The sequence below is a fragment of the Camelus dromedarius genome, chromosome 26 (genome assembly GCF_036321535.1).
Source record: "Camelus dromedarius isolate mCamDro1 chromosome 26, mCamDro1.pat, whole genome shotgun sequence".
NCBI classification, from domain to species: Eukaryota; Metazoa; Chordata; class Mammalia; order Artiodactyla; family Camelidae; genus Camelus; species Camelus dromedarius.
Window position 1 is genome coordinate 24,124,684 of NC_087461.1, and position 24,102 is coordinate 24,148,785.

General features: G+C 40.1%; 1 protein-coding gene across 2 annotated transcripts in view; it reads right to left on the minus strand.

Annotated features, from left to right (window-relative positions):
* Positions 1–24,102, minus strand: part of MPP7 (MAGUK p55 scaffold protein 7) — a 222,594-nt gene that overhangs the window by 121,876 nt on the left and 76,616 nt on the right. Inside the window, exon 3 of one of the 2 annotated variants that reach the window (XM_064479543.1) lies at positions 10,571–10,689. The exons of the other annotated variant lie outside the window; for it this stretch is intronic. Coding sequence (XP_064335613.1) covers positions 10,571–10,689 — 119 coding nt within the window. The remainder of the gene's footprint in view (positions 1–10,570; positions 10,690–24,102) is intronic. 2 annotated transcript variants of the gene reach the window in all.

Below are 24,102 nucleotides of genomic sequence, written 5' to 3' on the forward strand. Positions count from 1 at the left end.
ATATGGCCTCTGTTTTGAGAGTGTGAATTACAAAGGCAACGATTTACTCAGGGTCTCAGGAATTCGTATCTTCGGCAGACTTTACATGTTTCCGTGCCTGAAAAAAATGTAAAATGTAACGTTAAGAAATAAGTTCGTCTGGCTCCTCCAACGGAGCTGGCCGAACAATTACTTTTGATTGGCCAAGGAGCGTTACCAGCTGCTGACATCCAGCTCACTCTGTCAGACCAGGTGGCCATGCATCATTCACAGTGTCTGGCTGTCTTTTCCTTTTCCTCCCACCCAAGGCAAATGGTACTGCAGACGCAGGTAACAGAACCTCCCCAGTGGGTCTCCTCTCTGAACCTAACACCACCTCTCTGCTCCCCAAACAGCACAATTTGTTTCTAAAGAGCCCTGGACCAGCAAGTGTCTTGTAAAATAGCCTTGCAGCCTTGAATCTGATTTACTACTGTGTAAATATCACCTTTTCCCCCAAAATGATGCTTTTCGTTGCTTCTAGATTGAAAGAAGAATCTGGAGTGCCTGTGTGATTATAAAGTCACAGCTCAATAAAATTATCTCTCCCTCTCTTTATGGCTTGACTGCATCGATTATCCAGGAAATAACTACTTTCCAAGCAAGTCTCAGGGTGCTAATGATTAAGAAAACTGGAATTATTGAAAGATTAAGATCAAGCTTACCTTTGAACTGTTTTTTCATTTCCTGAAGTTTCCAGGTTGGAAATATAACATTTTTAAAGTATATTCTCATTCACAGGTTGCTTTCTGAGCATCCCACTCAAGGCTCACTTTTCCGACTCAGGATTAAGATTATCACTTTTTAAATTCTGCCTAAATTCGTGAGCATTAAAAACTTCATGAATGCATATTAATATGGAGATTGGAAATAAACGCCTGCTAAGTCCCCCCTCACACCTTGCTTCCTAATCGTCAGCTAACCTGCCCACGACGTCATGTGTCTCATTAAAAACAAAACTTCAGGACACCTTTAAGAAGAGAAACTGAATATTTCCAATCACAAATGTAACTTGGTAAGGAGCTATTATCCAAAGTACATAGAGAATTCTTACAAATCAGGAATAAAATGACAGCCAAATCAAATAGTGGGCAAAGGGAGACTGGGTTTCAGCTCAGACATGTATAGAGAGTGGAAGTCACAGGACAAATCGCCACCCTGAAATCAGGAGAGATGGAGACACAGGGCATCACAGCCGAGATCAGCTTAGCAGGAGCAGAATCTGCTGAAGCCAGAAGCTTGGAGGAACCCTGAAGTGGTAATTTTGACAAACTGATAGTGGGCAAATGTGGATGAGTTTGAGGGTTAAAAACTCTGGGGACCCAACCCAGTCTTGAAGGAGGCCCTTCCATTTCTCCCAGGAGCCTCACCTCGTTCTCCTGGTGAAGACAGGAGGGTGTTTCAAGCAGGGGAAGAAGGAAAATATGCATTTTGAAATACACAGGCCAAAAGATTTCTCCATAACAAAGACATCCCTCCCCACTTAAGGGAGGCTGCTTTATCTACCAGAGCTTTACTTGACCTGTTGAAAGGGCAGTAAGATGACTCCAGCCTACTCTAGCTTTCCTGGCTCAAAATGGAGAGAAAGAAAAAAAAATTAAGGCTAAGAAATGCTTCTGAAGGTCATCAGAGCCCAGGAACTGACATTTAATCAAAAGATTACAGAATAATTCCTCTCCCCAGCAACACACCCCCATCAACAGGGCTCCGGCAAAATAACAGTGGATTGTAACAGAGAGCCACCAAGACACAGACTCTCAGAACTCTTAAAGAAAGACAAAGGGGACAAGGGAGAGCGGAGACATTAAGGAAACTGTAGTTTCTGGCACTGATACTTACAGCAAACATTAAACACAGCCCAGCTCCTAGCCAGGTCAACATAAAAACTCACATGAAAAGCCTAATTACCTCAGTACCTATTACCCAATACATCATGTCCAACTTTCAACAGAAAATCACAAAGCATGATAAAAGGCAATAAAACATGGTCTGAAGAGATAAAGCAAGCATCAGAACCAGACTCAGCTCTGACACAGATTTTGGAACTATGAAATAGGGAATTTAAAATACGTGTGATTAATAGGTTAATGGCTCTAATGGAAAAAGTGGACAACATGCAAGAACAGATGGATAACGTAAGCAGAGAGATGGAAACTCTGAGAGAGAATCAAAGTGAAATGCTAGAAAAGAAGAACACTGTAACAGAAATGAAGAATGCTTTTGATCTGCTAATCAGGAGATCGAACACAGCCAAGGAAAGAATCAGTGAGGTTGAAAATATGTTCATGGAAGTTCCCCAAACTGAAATGCAAAGAGAAATAGAATAAATTTAAAAGAAAGGAAAAAAAGGAACAGAATATCCAAGAACTATGGGACAATTCAAGATGTAAGATACACAAAATTGGAACTCCAGAAGGAGAACAAAGAGAGAAAGAAGAAATATTCAAGGATATAAAGGGTGAGAATTCTTCAAAACTAATGACAGAACACCAAACCATAGATCCAGGAAGCTCAGAAAACACCAAACAGAATAAATGCCCCCAAATCTACACCTTGGTATACCACATTCAAACTGCAACATCCCAAAATAGACAGTATCTTGAAGGTAGTCCAAGTGACAAGAGCACCTTATCTATAGAAGACAAGGACATTATATCACACACCTCATCAGAAATGATGCAAGCAAGAAGAAAATGGAGTGAAATATTTAAAGTGTTGAAAGAAAAAAAAATACCATCATAGCATTCTGTATCCAATGAAACTGTACTTTGAAAGTAAAGGAGGGGGGGATAGCTCTGTGGTTAGAGTACAGGCTTAGCATGCATGAGGTCCTGAGTTCAATCCCCAGTACCTCCATTAATAGATAGATAGATAGATAGATACATAAATACATAAATAAACAAACCTAATTACCCCCCAAAAAACAAAAACAAACAAAAAAAGTAAAACAAACAAATTTAAGAAATTTGCATCCAGTACCTTGCAACAAGTGTTAAAAGGAGTTCAAGAGTCAAGGAAAGTGACATAGGTCAGGCATTCAGAAACACAAGAAATGAAGAGCAAGAGACAAGGAATAAATAAAGGTAGGACAAAATTTTTATTTTTCTTATTCTTAATTGATCTGATAACTCTTCGTTCAAAGTAATAATAGCAGCAATGTTTTGGGTGATTATAGTATATGGATAAGTGAAATGAATGACAGCAATGTTATGAGGGATGGGGAAAAAGGAGTTAAGAACATTCTGTTATAAAGTACCTCCAACTACCTGTGAAATCGTATAATGTTATTTCAAAACAGACCTAGATTAGTTGTAAATGTATGTAGCAAACTCTAGGGCAAGCACTGAAAAACTTTGATATGTTAGAAAAGAATAAATGGAATCAAATAAAACGTTCAACTAAAAGCCGAAAAGGAAGAGAAGAGGGTGATAAAAACATAAAAAGTACAAGTGTAATGAATAAAAATTAGTGGTAATGGTAAATATTAACCCAACTATATCAACAATCACTAACTGTGAATGGTCTAAATCTATCCACTAAAAGACAAAGATCATGACAGTAGATAAAAAAGGAAGAATCTACTGTCTACAAGAAACTCACTTTAAATAGAAAGACACAGATTGGTTAAAAGTAAAGGAATGGAGAAAGATAAACCATGCTAACACCAACCAAGAGAAAGCTGGAGAGATAAAGCAAACATCAGAACCAGACTCAGCTCTGACACGGAGTTTGGAACTGTGAAATAGGGGATTTAAAGTACGTAGGACTAATAGGTTAATGGCTCTAATGGAGAAAGTGGACACCAATTTCAGACAAAGCAGAGGAGCAAATAAGAAAATTATCAGCGATCAAGGAGGGCATGCCATGATGAAAAAGGGGCCAATTCTCCAAGAAAACAATCTTTAATGTGTTAAGAGCCTAACAACAGAGTGTCAAAATACATGATGCAAAACTGATAAAACTACAAGGAGAAATGAACAAAACCACTATTATACTCAGAAACTTAAACACTCTTCTATTGGTAACTGATAGAACCAACAGCCAGAAAATCAGTAAGGATATAGCTGCACCAACCAGTACCATCAACCAACTGGATCTAAGACTTCATCTAATGATAGAAGTACACGCATTCTTTTAGTCTCACACAGAACTAGACAGAGCACATCCTGAGCTGTAACACGTTTGAACAAATTTAAAAGAGTGGAAATCATACAGCATTTGCTCTCAGATCAGATGGAGTTAAAACAGAAATCAGTAACAGAAAGACAGCAGGAAAATCTCCATATATTTGGGAATTAAGCAACAATTCTAAATTACACGTGGGTCAATTAAGTCTCAAGAGAAAATTTTAAAAGTCTTTAAACTAAATGATAATGTAAGTGATCAAAATTTGTGGGATGCTTCACAAGTAGTGATCAGAGGGAAATTATAGCATTGAAGGTGTATGTCAGGAAGAGAAAGACAAAGAACTGTTAAAACTCAACAATAAGAAACAGATACAGAAAACAAACTTATGGTTACCAGGGGGAATAGGATGGGGAGGGATAAATTGGGAGTTCGAGATTTTCAGATACTAATATATACAAAATAGATAAACAAGTTCATCCTGTACAGCACAGGGAACTATATTCAGTATCTTGTAGTAACTTATGGTGAAAAAGAATATGAAAATGAATATATGTATGTTCCTATATGACTGATGCACTGTGCTGTACACCAGAAACTGACACATTGTAAACTGACTATATTCCAATAAAAATACATATTTTTTTAAAACACTCAACAATAAGGGGAAAAACTCAGTTAGAAATAGGCAAAAGATCTGACTAGACACCTCAACAGAGAAAATATGCGGATGACAAATAAGTATATAGAAAGACGCTTAGCGTCACACCACATAAGAGAACAGCAAATTAAGATAGTAATGAGATACCATCACGTCTCTATTAGGATGGCTATCATCCAAAAACCTAACCACACCAAATGCTGGCGGGGGTGCTGGGCTGGAACAGGAAGTCTCACGCACTGTGGGTGGGACGGCCACAATCACAACCACCTCACACCCAGTGGGAAGGGTCAAACAGGCAGACAAAAACAAGCGTTGGTGAGGATGTCCAGAAGTCAGAACACTCATAGGCTGCTGGCGGGAATGTAAAATGGTGCCGCCACTTGGGAAAACTGTCTGGCAGTTCTCCAAAAAGTTAAACATGGAGTTACCATTTGACTCAGCAACTCCCCTCCTCGGTATCTACGCCAAGAACTGAAAGCATATCCACAAAGAAACTTACACAGGAACGTTCTTAGCAGCATGGTTTGTAACAGCCACTAGATGCAAACAACCCAAATATCCAAGGAAAGATGAACAGATAATCAAAATGCAATAGAGACACACAATGGAATACTATTCAGCTGTAAAAAAGGAACAAAGTACTGATATGTGCTATGATGTGGATGAACCCTGAAAACATTAAACTAAGTTACAGAAGCCAGTCACCCCAAAAAACCCACATATTATAGGATTCTAGTTATACAAAATGTCCAGAATGGGCAAATATATGGAGGCAGAGAGCAGATTAGGGGTTGGTCAGGGCTTGGGTGGGGAGGGCAGGGAGCATGCAGAGGCTGGGGGATGGTAGCTTCATAGCACAGGTTTTCTAAGATGATGAAAACACTCCACAGTTGCCTGTGGTGATGGTTGCACAGTCCTGTAAATATACTAAAAACCACTGCATGCATACTTCACAAGGGTAAATTGTATGGTAGGTGAATTACATCCCAATAAAGCTGTTATCAAAAAAAAAGTTACCATCTAAATATTTATGACTTTCAAAGAGAGTTGCCAGATTTCACAAATCAAAATACAAATCCTGTTCGGTTCATATTCCTGCTAAAAAAAAAAATTATTCATTGTTATCTTAAATTCAAATTAAACTGAATAGCCTGTATTTTATCTGGCAACCCTACTCCCAAATCCATTATCTGCAATCTAGAACTTAATTATCTTCAGTTCAAGATCTTCACTTCAGTATCCAGCTACGTAAGAGGCAGCTTTATTTGTTTATCCCCCAAATATCAAGTGAACATAGAGAAAACTAAAATCACCTTTATACTGAGGAGACAGTCAAAACATGTAAGGAAGACTGGTACCTTAGGGCTTATATGGGTCTCCTGAAGCCCCCTGCTGACCCCTACTGGTCTGGCCTAAACCATTTAGTGGTTGGATTAGGGGGTGAGTGGGGAAGAGGCGGGTGTCCAGGAACTGAGGCCAACAGTTATTTGACAATGATTTATGGGGAGGAGTTTCAATATTTTAACAAACCACATGTGCTAGTGAGGACAGGCTGGACGTCAGCCTCCCTCTCTGCAGCGTGCCACCGTCATCTCTGACTTGGAAATCGCACGTCCTGGCCGAGCTCCATGTTAAGCTAATTTACTTCTAAAAAGCAAATCTTCTCTAAAACTTTCAATGCCGTGGCTCCCATGGTCAGGACAGACTCAAAGCCATCCAAGAATTGGCCTCTGCTGATCTTTCTCGCCACACTTTGCCTCGCTGCCCACACCTCCTCACTTACTGACTCAGCCAAGAGCATCTGTCAGCCTCCATCCTGAAGACACAAGGTTCACACTTGCCTCCAGGTGTTGGTGTGTGTTATTCCTTCGGCCTGACCTCCCCCACCTCCTCCATAAATTCTTACCTGAGCAACTTTGAGTCAACATGCACATTTCAGCTTAAAAGACCAAATCCCCCCTGAGCCCCTTCTCTGAGGCCAGCGCTGGGGAGCCACCTTGTGCCTCTCATAAAAAGTGACCAGTCATGGACTACTGTACCTGCCCACCCCCTCATCTACAACCCCTCTGGGAGACTGGAGACTGTGAGACAAGGGACTGTGCCTGCTCTGCTGGAAAGGTGAGCCCTGGTGTCCTACACGGTGTCTGGCACATAGCAAGAACTCAACAAAGACCGTATGAATAAAGCAGTCAAGCATCCAAAGTCAAAACTACGTAACTAAATGTCTTAAGGATCCAGCTGAGTTTCATCATGACTCCTTTAATACTGAAATCACAGAAATACAGTAATTCAATCATAATGGGAGAATTTTCTTGAAAATAATCAGTTTGTGTTTTGTTGAGATACTTCAGAATCCCAGCAAGGCTAAAACTCAGATTACTACCTTTTTTTCTCCTGCCCCCCGACCCCATATACAGATACAACTATTTCAAAGGGCAGAAAAAAACATAGGCAACTATTTCAAAGGCACTAAAAAATCTGATATTCCTATCCTCGAAATCCAGCACAGTTGTGAAATAAAAGCAAAAATTTCTCTTGAGGAAAGAGAACTACCAATCTCCTTGAAAATAAATAAAAGAGTTAAGCAAGTCTTTAGGCTACACCTTGTTCTGAAATGAATTTAACCAGATTACAAAAATACACACAACTGAATAAAATTTAAATAAACGAAACTCAATAGGAGAAAACACAAGGATAGGAGATAAACCGAGAAATGATGTTCAGACACAAACTATATTCTGTATATTTCTGCAAAACATGGGTCCAAGTGTGGCTGCATCCCATTTGTTAGATCATGTGAAAACATATTCTTGTCTTGCTACACGTCATGTGTTGTATTTCCCATCTTACATGTGATATTTCCCAGATCTCTGAGCAGCACCGTCTTTCTTCTGATACTCTAAGACCTCGTGCTTACAGGTTTTATTATTCAACTTTCCTATTTAGAAATTTTTCTTAAAAAAAAAAAAATCCGTAGCTAATACCCTATGGGATCATCTTAGTTCCTTTCCAACGACAAGCTCATAACCTCCAGTCCTTCCGCCAGAGTGGGGCTCAAAGCCCTCAGGTGGCGTGCCGTGCCTGTCACAGACCCAGACTGCCTCTTCTGAGTGTCTTTTCCATCATTGCAGCCTGTTGTCTGTACAACTGTGTGGTGATTTAACCACCACTTCCTTTTTCACCTAAAAGAAGGTGACCACTGTGAAAACTCTGTGCTGGAATAAAACCAAGTTTTGCGTTCACCCAGTTCTAAAACCACAGACCAACAGCGTCAACTGTCGGCCAAAGAGCGTAACATCGAAACACATTCTGATTCACTCTAAAACAGGTCTTCGCAAACAAATTCCTCTTGCTCTCCCAAGATTTATGTACAGAAGCCGGAGCCTCCTCCCCTCCAGCCTCCAGGAGAGGCACTTGGAAGACAGTGAAGCGGGCTGCTCCAGCTGTTGCAACTGCGATCCCCTGAGACCCGCCTCCTGGAGGGATGCTCGGTTTTCCTACTTGAAAACGAGCAGAACGGGTCAGTCAGAGGACACACCGGAGGTCTGCGCGTGATAGAGGCTGGGAGCCGGGGGGGTGGGGGGGACTGTTAAGAAACTGAGAACGTACTAAGAGGCACATCATAAAAATAATTTCAAAAATACGTTTTATGGCAATTACTGAAATAAAACTGATTTAAAAAATATATTTTATGGCAACTACTGACAAACATTTGAAACAGCACACACATTATTGTGCTGTTTAAAACACTGGCAACATCTCTTTATTTGCTTCACTGTTTTTATAAAACCGAGTGTCAATAATGGTATGCTCTCCTAACCACTTATTATTGACAAATACTTTGTCTTTGGTTTTTAATTGAAGTACAGCTGATTTACAGTGTTGTGTTAGTTTCTGGCGTACAGCATAGTGATTCAGTTACATATACATATATTCTTTTTCATTACAGGTTATTCCAAGCTATTGAATGTTGTGCCCTGTGCTCTACAGCAGGACCTTGTTGTTTATCTCTTTTATATAGAGAAGTCTATATCTGCTGATCCCAACTCCAATTTACCCCTCCCCTCCTTTCCCCTTTGATAACCATAAATTTGTTTCCTATGTATTGACACATACTTTGAATAACAACCAATGTTGAAAACAGCTAGGGTAGCTAAGAATTTTTTCACACACTAGTTTTATTCTTTAATAAAAATAACCATCTCTGACCATACTTTTTTGTCCTTCACATGCTATGATAATTAACCTTTTTTCTTATTATGTAGTAATGCCTACTTATATTTGCCTAACTTACGTGAGTATCAAAGAACATCCTCACTATTTTATTTGAAGCTCACAGCAACCTTGTGAACAGGAGCTGTAATTTCCATTTTATAGGAAAGGAAACCGAGATAGTAGCCACCTTCTAAATAAAAACACACATGCATCCATTGTTTGGGTACCATGTTTACTTAACAGTTAAGGAGTGATGACGCCAGTTGAAGTGTATTTGATTTCTTCTATCAAGGGATCAAATCAATCTAAACAAATCCATAGCTATCTAATCCCAAACATTCAATACAGGAATATTTTCATGACTGCCTCAGTAAGACATAAACTTCATCAGTTAACATCCCAAGACAATTTATAACACATCCTGAGAGAGAGAGACTAAACTACCTAAAATTATTCAGAACACAAAGGTGTCTCGGCAATTACAGAAAAACTAAATAAACCAATAAACGCTGTCATCTTTGGTTGTATTGCTACGAAAATGCCACCGATCAACACCTTCACTCCTTGAGAATCGCCATTACTTGAGGCATGCAAATCTCAGGCAAAATGGCAACAAGGAAAAAAATGCATTAGGAATTCTCCTATCCGGTGAAGCAACTGTACCTCCGAAGTTGCTCATTTCTAAATACTATCCATCCATCAAGAAGCCTCTGATCACAAGAGACAACCGTAACAAACTCAGCTGAATGAAGCATTGGTCCAGATCCTTCTAAGACATCGTAAGTTTCTATCTCCCACAGACTCAAGTGAAAGCCTCAATTTCTGTCAGCTTCAGTTAAACAAGAAAAAACGCAATTCGTATTTCCAGAAGTGAGAGCAGCATATTTTCCAGTGAAGTTTCTTGTTCTCGTTTGACTATTTTAAGAGTTCGGATCACTCCCAGGGTTGATGTGTGGCAAGATCTGATTTCTGGTGGCTGATCATTTCCATGGCATGACACTTCACTGAAACAGTCTCCAAAAACTGTTTTTCATTCGCATTTATAGCGTCAGTGTATCTAGACACAAAATACCATTTCAGTGGTGCTGTGCCAAGGAAAGAAAAAGCGTGCTTGGATTTCAGTTGACTTTGTTAAAGGAAATTATTTTAAATAACGTGGCTACCGAACTGTTGCTGTCCTTAACCTCAGAAAACCTACTCCTTCTCATTTTTTCCTGCGAACATTTGTTTATTTAAGTTAAACGCCAGCTCGTGAACATTGACCATCAGGAATCTAAACCTTCCTGCTACTATTTCATAGTCTTTTTCTAAACCAGGGCACATGCGTGCCCCATCAGTATGCACAGCCAGCTCCCCACCATCAAGGGAAATCATCCCCGTATTTTCGGTAGGATCTTTTTTTAACAACTTCCACGCCCGTCAGTGAAATGGAACAAGGCTGTTTTGTTTTCGGAGAGCAACAATTTGATCTCGGGTTTACTAGATGGCGCTCAAAATATTTTTCCATATGCCTTTCTGCAAAGAGACTCTGACATCAGCGTGGTTTACCTTCACTAGTGAATGCAGGCTTTTTGCACCAAACATATCCCAGAGGAAGGTCAGGTCTTCCTGGCTATCCACATGTGGCTGCAGCTGGGCTGGCAGAGCCGCCAACAGCTCATACAGACCTATAAAATGAAAATAAAACACAAAGCATAATCTTAGCGTGATCTCATTAATTTCACTTAAGGTGTGTGTAAATGACAGCTGGAACGTGTCTTTTTTTTTTTTTTTTTCCACTGGATCTGTATTCTGGGCCATCAAGCAAAACACTTCTCTACAAAGTAGCCAAGGAAGCTTTTGGATTTTTAAATTCCAAAGACAGATGCATTGACAGGCTTGTTTTTTAAACTTTTTGTAATGGTCAACATTCTACAGTCCTCCAAGTGTACACGACCTGAGACAGGAAATGTGTACAAGCTTTCAAATAAAAAATAAAAAGAAGAAAACGCATACATTCCTTTCCTTAATTGTTATTACATTTCCCTCAATGTTAGCCAAAGAGTGAAGTGAGTCATGAATAGGAAAAACTTCTTAAGAAGAGCAGAAAATTGATAGCATGGTCCATTAAAAAGGTTTTACGGTTTGCAAACAGTTCCTAATAATATATAGCTTTAAAAACGTTTGGGTTATCCAATGTCCAAAATCAAGTTCTCGCAAACAAGCCAGAATAAACCATCCTCGGTGCAGCATTATCTGGAGCCACCCATTTCTGTTTTGTTTATAAACAACAACAAACTATGCAGAATTCAGTTTAAATGTCACTCTCACTTGGGGTACGTGACACTCTTGGAAAGAGTCAAGGCGACAGATGCAGGTAACGCGTTTACTACTAGAAGGTCCCTCGGAGCAGACAGTAGCGCCGTGTTCCCGGGAGCAGACGGCACAAACCATCCATCTCGTTCGGGGGCCATCAGACTCCTGTCCAAGAAATGTTGCAACAGTGCTTGCCCGGGACTCTTCAGGGAGGTGACCTGGCAGAGGTCGGTATCAGCTCAGAGCACATGTTTCCTTTTCCAGTGGGATTACATGAGGTAAAAAGGACAAAATTCCTTTTATTTCTGCCTGCTGTCTACAAAAACACCAAGACCTCCTGGGACTTACAACACATGGGCCTGTTGTTACTCCTGGTCTGAATAAACGCTGCTGTTCATTGCAGGGGCAGCTTTACAAAATACTGAACCAGCAAAGGCTCGTAAGTTACAGACTTCTGATCAGTGTGTCTACCACTTTCCTAGAGCATTACGATATCCTGGATCATCGCAACCAAATGCATTGGTGCCACTTGGAAAGTTAGGTATGTAATCTGAGAGATTCAATTAAACTCAAACATTCCCGGGGCTGCACTTGGCCAGAAAGATCTACATATTCTAGAAAAACAAAAATTTTCTCCGAATTACATTCTTAAGTATCCTTGGTGGGTTATATTTATTCCCCTAACAATCTGGCATTCTGCCTAAACTAGCTCTTATTTACAATTCAGTGAAAATATTTCTAACTTATCTCAATCTAACTCAATGTATCATAACACAGGTCTCAGTTTATACCAATACATGCATACATACACACACTCATATAAAGTAATCTCAGCCGCCAAGATCAGCGGTAAAGGTCAGAGGTTCAAAATGTGAAATTACGTAAAAAGGTAGGATTTCACTGTTTTATTACTGATTTCAAAAGTAGTAAAAAAAAAAAAAAAAAGCAATTCCCTATTCCTTGGGAATATGATTAGAGCTGAATGATGCTGCAATGTAATTTATGTGGTACGTTGTTGGGGGAATTAGACGAGTTAATACTCCTGAACAGTCTTGGGATGTGGTAAGTACTCAATGTTTCACATGTAACTTGAGTTTCAGCCATTGTATTATTGATTACTACTATTGTTCATCCATATTATTACTAAAAAAGCAGAAGTCTGATTCAAGCAATCCAAGGTTCAGATCCCAGGTCTACACTGTAAGCATTCCACGTAACTTATCTGAGCCCGATTTTCCTCACATGTTGAAAAAGATGGTAACCTACACAAGGGATACAAGTGCATAGAACTAAACACACACACACAAGCACATATAAAAACTGATGAAATTTGAAAAAGGTCAACAGATGGGATGGACCATGACTTCCTAGCTGTGACACACACGTTAGTACAGTTACGCAAGATGTCACCACAGGGGAAACTGGGCAAAGGGACACAGGATCTCTCTGTACTATTTCTTACAACATGTGACTCTACAATTATCTCAAAATAAAGCTGAGACAAAGGAAGAAATTCTGGTAAATAAGAGTTGCTGTAAGAATTCAGTGGAACATGGAACATGACAGCACTCAGTACTGCAGCTGGCTCAGGGCAGGCATTTGATAAAATTAAAAAAAAAAAAAAAAAAGATATTCTTCCTTCCTTAATATATCTCTTCCAACGACCGCACCATCACGTGGTTCAAAGTGAACACGACAGCTCAGTGGCAGCTGCCAACTGGACACATAACCACATTCAGAAATGAAACCACTACAGCCTTTTATATACGCAGAGTGTTCACTTTACCCAAGCACAGCTTAGCTTTTCATGGGAATAAACAATACTAGGTTTAATTCTTTTTTTTTTAATAGACCTTCTTCTTTTAGAGCAGTCTCAGTTTAAAACTGAGCAGAAATTAGGTTTAATTCATAAGTAGTGATCATTTCTCTGTTAGCCAACACTCATAAACCTGAGTTTTCTGGGTTTTTTCTAGCTTTATGCAATCCTAATTTGCATGCCACCCTAGCTGCGTACACCAGTGACAGCAGTCACTTCTCTTCACCTCCCACATGTGGGAACCACAGAAGAAAGGCAACAGGGTCAGTCAGAAACTTAAAAGATGGTTAAAAGAGCCACTACATCAGAGCTGTACAGAGTCTCAATGTAGGTAACACAGACAACACTTACACTCAAATCAATTATCCAGGCCCTAGAAACCGCTTCAGTCCACGTCTGAAACTGAGTCTGTGCTTAACATGTGCATTAAAACATTCCTATATTCAGTTCCTGGGGTTCCAATCATGAAGAATACTATGAAATCTAAATGGCTTTGGTCCTTGAGACTCAAGAGAGCAAGTAAGGAGAGTGGAGAGAGCAAGGTGCATCTTTAAAAATGTTACCTAAATCTATAAAGAAGCTGTGGTAATTTATGCAATGGAATACTACTCAGCCATAAAAAATGATAAAATGCCATCTTCAGAAACATGGATGGACCTGGAGACTGTCATTCGAAGTGAGTTAAGCCAGACAGAGAAAGAAAAATACCGTATGATATCACTCATATGTGGAATCTAAAAAAGATGACAAATGAACTTATATATAAAACAGAAACAGACTCACAGACATGGAAAACAAACTTACAGTTATCAGGGGGGAAAGGGGTAGAAAGGGATAAATTGGGAGTTTGAGATTTGCAGATACTGACTGGTATATACAGAATAGATAAGCAAGTTCATACTGTAGAGCACAGGGAACTATATTCAATATCTTGTAGTAGCTTACAGTGGGAAAGAGTATGAAAATGAATATATGTATATTCATGTATGACTGAGGCTTTGTGCAGAAATTGACACAACACTGTAAACTGACTGTACCGCAATAAAAAAAAAATTCACATATAAAAACAAAAAATGTTACCTAAATCTATCTGGTCCCTGAAAAAGAACAGAGCCAGGAAAGTTACCTCCTCTGTGGTCATTCAAGCTCATTCCAATAAACATCTAGGGTACTTATGAACCAACGTTGTCTATGGCTCTAATGGTCTAGGACCAATCAGACATGATCTCCATCTGCAAAAGTCCACAGTGCAGATGACCCAGCAAAGACAGGTCTGTTAGCAAAGTGAGTGCAGGACAGGGGAGACTGCTGGGGCAAAAACAAGGTGTCATTCCTGACGTCAGTCCCTCCAGGGAAAGAAGAGGACACTGGGCAAGCCTTCAGCAAGGAATCACACCTGATCTAGGTCCGGGAAGGCTACATTCCTCAGAATCAACGTTTATGAGCTCTCATATTCAGAGCACGACGTCAGTCACTGGGGACAAAGCTAAGCACAGAATATTCCACTACCTCTTCTCCCGAGATCTTACAATCTTGGATGACACAACATACTTCTCACATATGGCCAAACATCAAGCAATCCTCAGTATAATGATCTCCTATTTGCCCAAGTCAGGATCCAAAACATTTTCTCTTCCAAGCAAAATCGTTTCAGCCGCTGATGAAATATTCAGACGCTATTAATTTTCAGGGATGTTGATAAGATGCTTGTGACCGCCTCTAATATTCAAATTGTAATTTGGTTAGAAATACTTACTTTGAATTACCTATTAAGTAAAAACACATTAATTTAGATACTTGGTTTTTGCCCAATTGGAAAATTTCATGCAACCGTTCTATTTAAATTCTTCATAGTGAAATTCCTCCTCACCGCTAGTGTCATTTGCAGAGTGAGAACAGATCATTTTCAGCTCTGGGTAAGTTGAGATACAGCACATTTCTGAATATGGGAGAGACGCCTTCACTGAGAATCTGGGTAAAGCTGACCAGCTTTTTCATTTGCTGTAGTTGTATGTTTTTGATCAACCAAACCACTTACCCACTCTTTAAAAATTCTTCATCAATCGCAAATGTGAGGTTTTTAATGCTTCTCCAAGGAATAATTAAACCTGGTTTAAGTTTCTTTGTCTCCTCTTTTTAAAATAATTCTGTCAAGTGAGCTCTCAATAATGCCCAAAATTACGAATTTAGGTTCTGTAAGAATAATTATGGCTTCTCTATTTAATACATTTTTGTGCATGTGAGTAACAGAGAAAGTGTTCTGTAAGAGATTTGGGAAGGACTTGAGTATAAGCCAGCTCTCTCTTCTCTGAAAGAATAATTTACAGAGGGAAAAAATTCACCATGTATTTGGGCACATATGACACAAGAGATACAAGACACTGTTGAGGATGCACAGGACGGGCTGCAATAAAATTGTTTCCTAAAAAGGTTCCAGCAGAAAAAAAGCAGCATTTTAAAATTAGTCTATTTTACATAGTGAGAGAAAAGCCATTAAGAGCAAAACTATGTCAAGGTTCACTTGATTAATATATACAATAATTACTATAGCAGATTTTAAGAAGAGAGCAATCAATAGAGGTCAGAGAAGGCTACAGTGAAGCTGGCAGGACACGAGCCAGGATCTGAAGGAAGGGGAATGCGACCTAGAAGGATGCTTTCTAGACCGGAGAACATCCAAGATGAAAATCAGCAATCATCACGTAAACCCACAGACTTTCCAATGCACTCAATTTCCGCCACGCAGAAGAGAACAGTAGTAAGCACTCCAACTCCAATTTTCACTTTATGTGTTTGCATTAGTCATAGTCCAATTCGGAGACTAGAGCTGTGCAGTAATTTGAACAAGGAAAGTTCAATGTGAATAGTTACTCACTATGACAGGATATTCTACAAAGCAGTAAAGAAAAATCTCTCGGGCTGAAGGAGAGGACCCAGAAGAAAACAGCCTTGGAGAGGGACCCCCTACCCCAAGACTAGGACCAGAGCTCGTTGGAGGAGGTGTGGTCCCAGCCCACTGGAAGGCTGGCGCTCTGGGCACGAGCTTGTCCACTGTCACCAGACAAGCAGGACCCACTCCTCCAGGACGCACGTGGGCAGAAAGCCAGTGGTGGGACCCTGCTTCTCAAGGTGCAGGAGGGTGGAGCGCTGGGGACATGAAACCAGCCAGGACCAGGAAGGCCATCTGAAGAGTGTGCTGAGCCGGGACCCAACAGCCCAGGCGACGATTAAGCCAAAATTCTAATCTCAACTAATGAAGACCACTCTTGCCTATTCAGCGGGCACTTTCAACTTCAGCCTCCTCACCAATTTTTTTTTTAATTAGGTGTGGTAATTAGATTTTGTTTTTTTAAATGAAGGTACTGGGGGTTGAACCCAGGGCCTCATGCTTGCTAAGCACACGCTCTACCACTGAGCTGTACCCTCCCCCCACCTCACAAATGTTTGGTATTTATAAAAGAGGATAGAAACAGAGAGTCATGTTTTCCAACATTAAAAAAAGTAGTAATCATGTCTGAAAGTGGAAAAACCACACAAAGCACACAGCAAGTAAAAATTTTAGGGGCTAAGGAAGGTGTTCATGGTAATAGGGGCTGACTGCAGCAAGACGCCAAGATGCTTTTAAGATCTCTAAACTGGTTAGGCTGGCTACGCTGAAGGGGAAACATACCTGTCCTTTCCCTTTAGGAGAAAAAAGCTACAGTCGTCCCTCGGTCCCCATGGGGGACTGGTCCCAGGACTTGCCCAACACACAAGTGCAGGGATGGCTTCAGATCCCAGTGCGGACAGGTCACCTGTGGTTCCAACAAGGAAGGGGGAGGGCAGGGAAACGCGGTTGACAGAGGGAATCTGGGGTAATTCCTTTACAATCACGGCTGTATTCTCAGTAACTCTGAAACACGGTCATCTGTCAGGGGTGAGAACAGCACGTCAAGGGTATGCATTCGCAAAGGCTGGGAAGAGTCATCCTGGAGGATGGAAAAATGGACAGAGCAGGGTCATCATCAACGGGTATTTCACTGGCAATATGAAAATTTAAAGCCTGCATTTCCTTTGATCCAGTAATTCACTCATTCACTCATTCATTCATTCCACTTCTAGGCCACCTGGAGGGCCATCTGCAGGGCCCAGACCCCGCTGTCTCCAGCGTTTAGGAAGAGAAACCAGAAGGAACAGGAAAAAATCACTTTCATTTCTGCTCCGTGTGTTTCAGCATTGCTTGACTTTTTACAGACAGACGTTACTTTTATAATTTAAAAAATTTCACTTCTGGTAGTCATTGGACAGCAACCTTTCTCCAGCACTACAGCTCACAACCTCCCCCCAGTTCTGTTCCTGCCAGAGTGGACCGCCACTTGCTAGCCCCTGAAAGTGTAGCCGTTTCCATGCACTCTTACCCCAATCCGCCAGATCATTAACGTCCTGGGGACTGCTACTGCTGTCACAGGCCCCTCCCTCAGGGCCCCTGAGATTATTTGGAAGACAAAGCAAACATGTTAACAGTCTGACCTCAAAGTTTCACAAACTGGTTTAACATAACACACTTGACAACATCTCAAGTGTGTGGAGAAAGAGGGAAACTGCCCCGAGTCCCTCGGCATTTCAGAATTCCTCCGGATCCTTTCCTGACCTCACTGCACAAATACTGACTACTTAACCATGTGCCAGACTGTTAAGGCTGGGAATGAGATGGGGGGAGGGGGGTTAGCAAAGAAAGTCACCACCCGGTGTAGTGCAGGAGACGGGTATTAGACCTGGTGAAAATAAATGTAAAGCTGTAACTGTGAAAAGCACTGCGAGGGAGGGGGTCGCGGACCATGAAAGCCTAACAGTGGACGTCAGCAATTTCAGGGAAAGCTTCCCTGGTGAAGTACGATTGTGCTGAGAGGGTCAAAGTATAGGTGATAACTGGGGGGTGATGAAGCGGGGAGTAGAAAAGTCACGTAGGAAAAACTGCACACGCAAAGGTCCTGGGGCAGATGCAGCCAAATGACGTCGATAGAGATACCAACTCAGTAACTGCTAGTGAGTTAACATTTTGGTGCATCCAGTTTTTAATCCATAAAATAGGCATCATAGTTCTAAGCTTACAGGATTGTAATGACGATTAAATGGATTTGTAAAGCTCAGAATGCTGCTTCACATAGCTATACAACTTTACATAGCATTTTCTGAAATAAAAATAAATTCCAAATTAAATGCTAAAACATAAAAGTACACCCAAGCACCAAGGAGACAGAATACTAAAGGTAAGTTTATGTTGCTGGAAAAAGGCAAGAAAGACAGGCAAGGGTGGACCTCACATATCGGGTCAAGGGCGGACTAGAGAGAAGACAAATGATGAAAGTGATGACTCGCCCCTGACTCGGGTCAGTCCAGACGTCTCCACAGTAAGACAAGTGGGGAAGAAAAGGGACAAAATGGTCTCGGCTCTAAAACAGCTTAAAAACCTTCAAGATAAACATAATGCAACAAACACTTGCAAGAAACAGCAATAATCTTAATTTTGGTGCTCTCTGTGTCATAGATTCATTGAAAGTCCGCACAATACTGACCTCTGTAACCTATATGTCAATGCACTGTCGTAAATTCAAAATCCAAAGTGAGGTTCCCGGAAGCCAATCATATGCCATTCACACCAAACGTGCTGAATAACTGCAATTCATCCTCAAATGCTTCAAGCAATTACAGAAAAATAAGAGTAATCCCGTTACTGAGGTAATTCTACCTTCTTCTCACTTCTCCCAGACTGCCAGTGTAGACATAAAAAGGAGACACACTGACGGCGATCAGCCACTCCGTGCTAGATGAAAACAAGTGACTCGGAATAGAGCAGACATCCCATGCTCACCTGATCACTCATTCTGGATCTCTGGAACCCTGCCTCTTGAAGCAACCATGGAAAGGGCTCATTAGATACAGATCAACTTTGTCATAATAAGCACCGTTATCTTTCGGCAGATCTAGGCCTCAGGAAAGGCCATGTGCAGAGATGGTGGCAGAACCAGCCAGCAAGTGTGACTCATCTCAGGACGGAGTCATTTTTTGCATTTTGTTTTTTTTAAAGAGATACTGCTTTTTTTTTTTTTTTTTTTTTGGCTAGCAGAGTCTTCCGTAAGCTTATTTTCATAATCATTAAGAAAACTTTTAATATGTAAAAGGCATGACGTCTCTTAAAGATCAGGCAAACAGGTAACAGTAATACAGGAAGATAAATGTGAAAATTATCTAAATGTCCAAAACCAGATTGATTAAAGTATAGAATATTTATTCAATGGAATATTCTATTCAATATTCTATTAATGGTGGGTCAGTGTTTATAATTTAATATCATATGAAGAAATTATAATGTAGAATAACATATTTTGGTCGAATTATGCATATAAAGAACATTGCATGAAAATAAATTTCAAAATACATATATTACAACTATATATGGCAGCTGAGGTTTTTTTAACAGCTTTATTGTGGTCTGGTTCCTGTACAGTAAACTGCACATATTTCAAATGTACAATCTGATGAATTTTGATAGATGTATATACCAATGAAACCACCACCACAAAAGAGATGTTGCTTTTAAACTTTTTAACATCAGTCTCCCAGCAATTTCCCCAAGAGTTCTTGATATAATTAATATATCTGTAAGAAAAACATTCAGAATTTCTGCTTACAGATCCCTGTTTACACTTTAAGTGTTTTGAACATTTCTGAGAGACGTGCATCTTCCATGTCAAAGTTACAGAGTTTTATCAAAACACAAAAGATTCTGAGATTTGAAACTTAGCAAGGATATCCTTTGCACAGGACACAACATTCTCGGAAGTTAGAAAAATGGCATCCTTCAAGAACCTACCCCCAGGAGTCACAAAGAGACCTTACCACTTGGTACAGACCACTTCACAAAACTGATCGTCAAAAATTTTCTTCTGAATCATGAAAATGGGGCAGTGGAGGGGAGTAGGAATAAAGGACTAAGAAAAAAAAAGAAAGAAAGAAATCGGGCAATATATTCATTTCCTGCACAGATGAGAAAAGGTCATGATGCCTTCTAACAGAGGAAAATGACCAGACTTGTCACACTTGTCAAACAAAGGAGAAGTATCTTTTCAACAAGAAGATTGTAGTGTAGACACACGGCCTGGACTCCATCAGAAGAAACCCAAGGGCAAAACAAAACACAGAAGCCTCTAACCTACCCAAGTGCTGTGGTTCAGAGAGTCTAAAGAGAAATAGGCAAAGGATGGGGCTGTGATTTCCCTCACTCATGAGATGAAAGATGAATCCTACCTGCCGTGCAGACTTGAAGACAAAATGAAAATAACTATGCCCAACGCAACTTCAAGTTCCTGGAGGGCCTGATCAAAGCAAGCAGACAACCATTCAGAGGAGCCATGATGACCGCCTTCATTCACATCGGTAGGGAGGGGACTCCCACGGACTGAAGACGAGGTCCCCATGGGCCACCTGAGACTGGTGGAAAGGAAGGGGATGCTGGGCGGTGGGAAGGGTGGGGGCGGGGGTACCATAGGAAGAATTGTGATTTAGTGGTAGACGATTAAGTCTCCAGATTCAAGGATCAGTATGACACTAGGACTATTTGGATACCTGAGCAACCAAATTGCATGTGGAAGGAAGATACTCAGCTTCATTGGTTCCATGTTCGGTCTGAGCTGAGGACGGAGCATCAGGCAAGGCGGAAACGTACTGACTGACTAAATATCACTGAACTGAGAGGAAGAAAAAGATCTCACTTAAGTAAATAAACTACTGAACCCAGAGTAGGTATTCACAGAACATTAAGACACCAGTAAGACCCAATATGAAGCATTCACATCAAAGATTCTGGCCCGTCTTGAGGGGTGATGCCTACCACCACCATAATCAAATCCGGCACCAGCAACGCTATATCCAAACACAAGAATGATACCATATCAAGACCCAGGAGAGTCTGACGCAGAGTGAAAATTTACTACCAGAGAAGAAGGTTTTGCTCTCTTAAAACACACACACACACACACACACACACACACTAGAATGTTTTAAAAAAAAATTAAAAGAATGACAAACTTATACCAACTTAAACTTACTATAAATACCCAGTATGATCCAGGACATTAGTAGATCCCTGATTTGAGAATTGGTTTAACTAACAGTGAATTTCACACATTCCTTCCCTCCCCCTCCACCGCATGTCTGTATAATTACATCTACACCATAGTCTAGGTATAAGGTGTCACTATGTATATTGTAGATACTGTAGATACTCTGAAAATTCAAGGAAAAAGATGACAAAGTATAAATCATAGCTCTACCTATATAAACCATAAAGAAAGCTTTGTTCAGGACAATTTATTTCCTATTACTTTTTTTTTTTTACTGTACTTGAACAAATAGAAACAATTATTATTAAATCAAGGGAAATTAAATTAATGCTAAAATGTGACGTTAATTCTCAAAACAGTAACATCTCAAAAACAGAGAAGCATCAAGAAGTGAAGACGTTTTTCCAGTTCCAGAAAACAGCTTCTGTAAAAAATATAATATTCTGTACAAGACAGTAGTAGTTCCTAAGAGAATAAAAGGCCCAGAATTTGATGAAGGTCTTCCCGCAGCGAACGGTTCGCTCCTCTTGCAGATTCCAGATGCTCAACATTCCTGACATCAGAATGGAAAAATTTACTGTTAGTCTAGAGAAATTTAATATCACCATTCTTGTCATTTCCCTCATAGCTTCATTATTAGAACAAGTCTGGGGAAGCTATAAACCTACGTTAAATGATAAAAAAGATGTTCCCCGTGTCCAGTCACATTAGGTACCACAAGTAACCAAAATATTTAGAAATCATATAGAAAAAGACTTGAGAAGGACAAAAGTGTCTATTTGGTTTTTTCCCTTTGTTTTGATATTTGCATTCTGTACAGTATAGCCAGGCATAGGACTAAAACGTTTTACTATAACCAAGGGCTAATAAACACTAAAGAACATATATCGGCGCCCAGAACAACACTATAAAATTTTATTATATTAATAAAATGGGATACACCAAGCTTTAAATTTTCCACTTTGTCAAAGGTAAAATAATCAGCACTATTCGGTGCCATTCATAACAGGACTCAATTTTTCTCATTTAAAGTATGTTTTATTTCCAAAAGTACCTATACCACTAAAATACTTTAATATAACCCCAACAGAGGCATTCTATGTTTTATACTCCCCCTTCAACTCCAAATAACTTACTAAAGCATTTGGCAAGCTAAGTTTTTAAATATGCAAAACAATTTAAATAATTATAGTACGGCAATTCGCTTAGTAACGTCTTACACCATTACAAGCAGACCTCGGAGATACTGGGGTTTCAGTTCCAGACCACCATAATACAGCAAAGCTCGCAATAAAGTGAGTCACACAAATTCTTCGGTTTCTCGCTGCATATAAAAATGATGTTTACACTATACTGTGGTCTATTAAGTGTGAGACAGCATTATGTCTAAAAAAGCAATGTACGTATCTTAATTTAAAAAAAAAAATCATTGCTAAAAAAACGCTAACCATCATCTGACAGTGCAAGGTTGCCACAAACCATTAATTTGTAAAAATGGTGTCTGTGAAGTGCAAGTAAAAAGAGTTATCCCGTACCTTACAGTCTATAAAATCCAGGCGAGTTAACAGAGGTAAGTGTATACGCCTGTAGGTAACTTTCATTTTTAGACGCCATCTCTAAGCTTCTGTGGGTTCCAATGTATAGGTAACTTCACAATGGCAATCTGCAGTCTTGCAACCAGGCATCCTTCCACACCACCAGTCAATACGACAATGCTCTGATTCTTAGCAGTGTCCATCCAGAAGATAAAGCTATGGCCAAGCCAAAATTACATGTAAAACTCTTACAAATTATGGCTTATGGTTGTCTTCTAGAACAAAGGATTCCATTGACACTGCATCGAACCAGTTCCAGGGCCCCCTAGCCTGGAATAGTTGGCTATAAAAGTTAAAGCATTGTATTTGTTTTATCATAGTTAACGGTACAATTGGATTTATCTCCGTTTATTTCAGTATTTACATTTAAAAGTTAGTATAACATGCAGCTAGACCAAGCCACACAGTCTATCTGGATTTTAACTTACACTGCAGAGTGGCAACCTAAATCTTAACTCTAATCACACAACGGTGGCTACCACTCAGCGTATTAAATGGTAAATAATGGACAGACCACCAGGTACCAACCTTCATCAGGAAGGTTAATTAATTGCGAGAGAAACCAAGGAAGCAGAAGGTGGCTCACTGGTTGTACGGAATGATGTAGAAAGACAGACAGGTGTTCCTCACAGGACTACTGCAATAAGAGATTTTAAAAAATGAGCGCTTGGAACCTAACTTACACCGCCCTGTTTTACAGTGGAATGAATTCAAAAACACGTCGCACCTGGACCACCCCCAGCAGCCACATGGTGGCCGCTATCATCTTCTGGACCATTTCCTCTCGGAGGCTTGTGAGTTGAATGCATAAGCAATGAAGTGAGAGAAAAGCCCCTAGCAGAGTTCAAGAGACAGAATCACCTTCAATGGCTTTCTTTTCAAGGATTCTCCTGAAACATCCTGCACGGAATCCCCAAGAACAATTTGCTACAAAACAGCGCGGGAGCCCCACTCCTCAGAAAACTCACGGTATCAAAAACATTTTCAAAACCCTCGTTTCAACAGGGAAAAGATACGGGAGGTGAGCCAGTTTCCAATGAATGATGACAATGGTACTTCCATGCATGCGTTTTAGTAATAAATGGAGTAACCTATGGTGTACTTACATTTCATTTTAATAAAAATAACAAATCGGCTGTTCAAAACTGATAACCACCAAACTAAATGCTTCCTGCCTTTCCAACCCTACACAAAGCTTCTTTCAAATGCTTGAAATTTTGTTTGTAACAGAAATCATAATCATCAGGGGGTAAACCCCGCCCTCAACTCCAG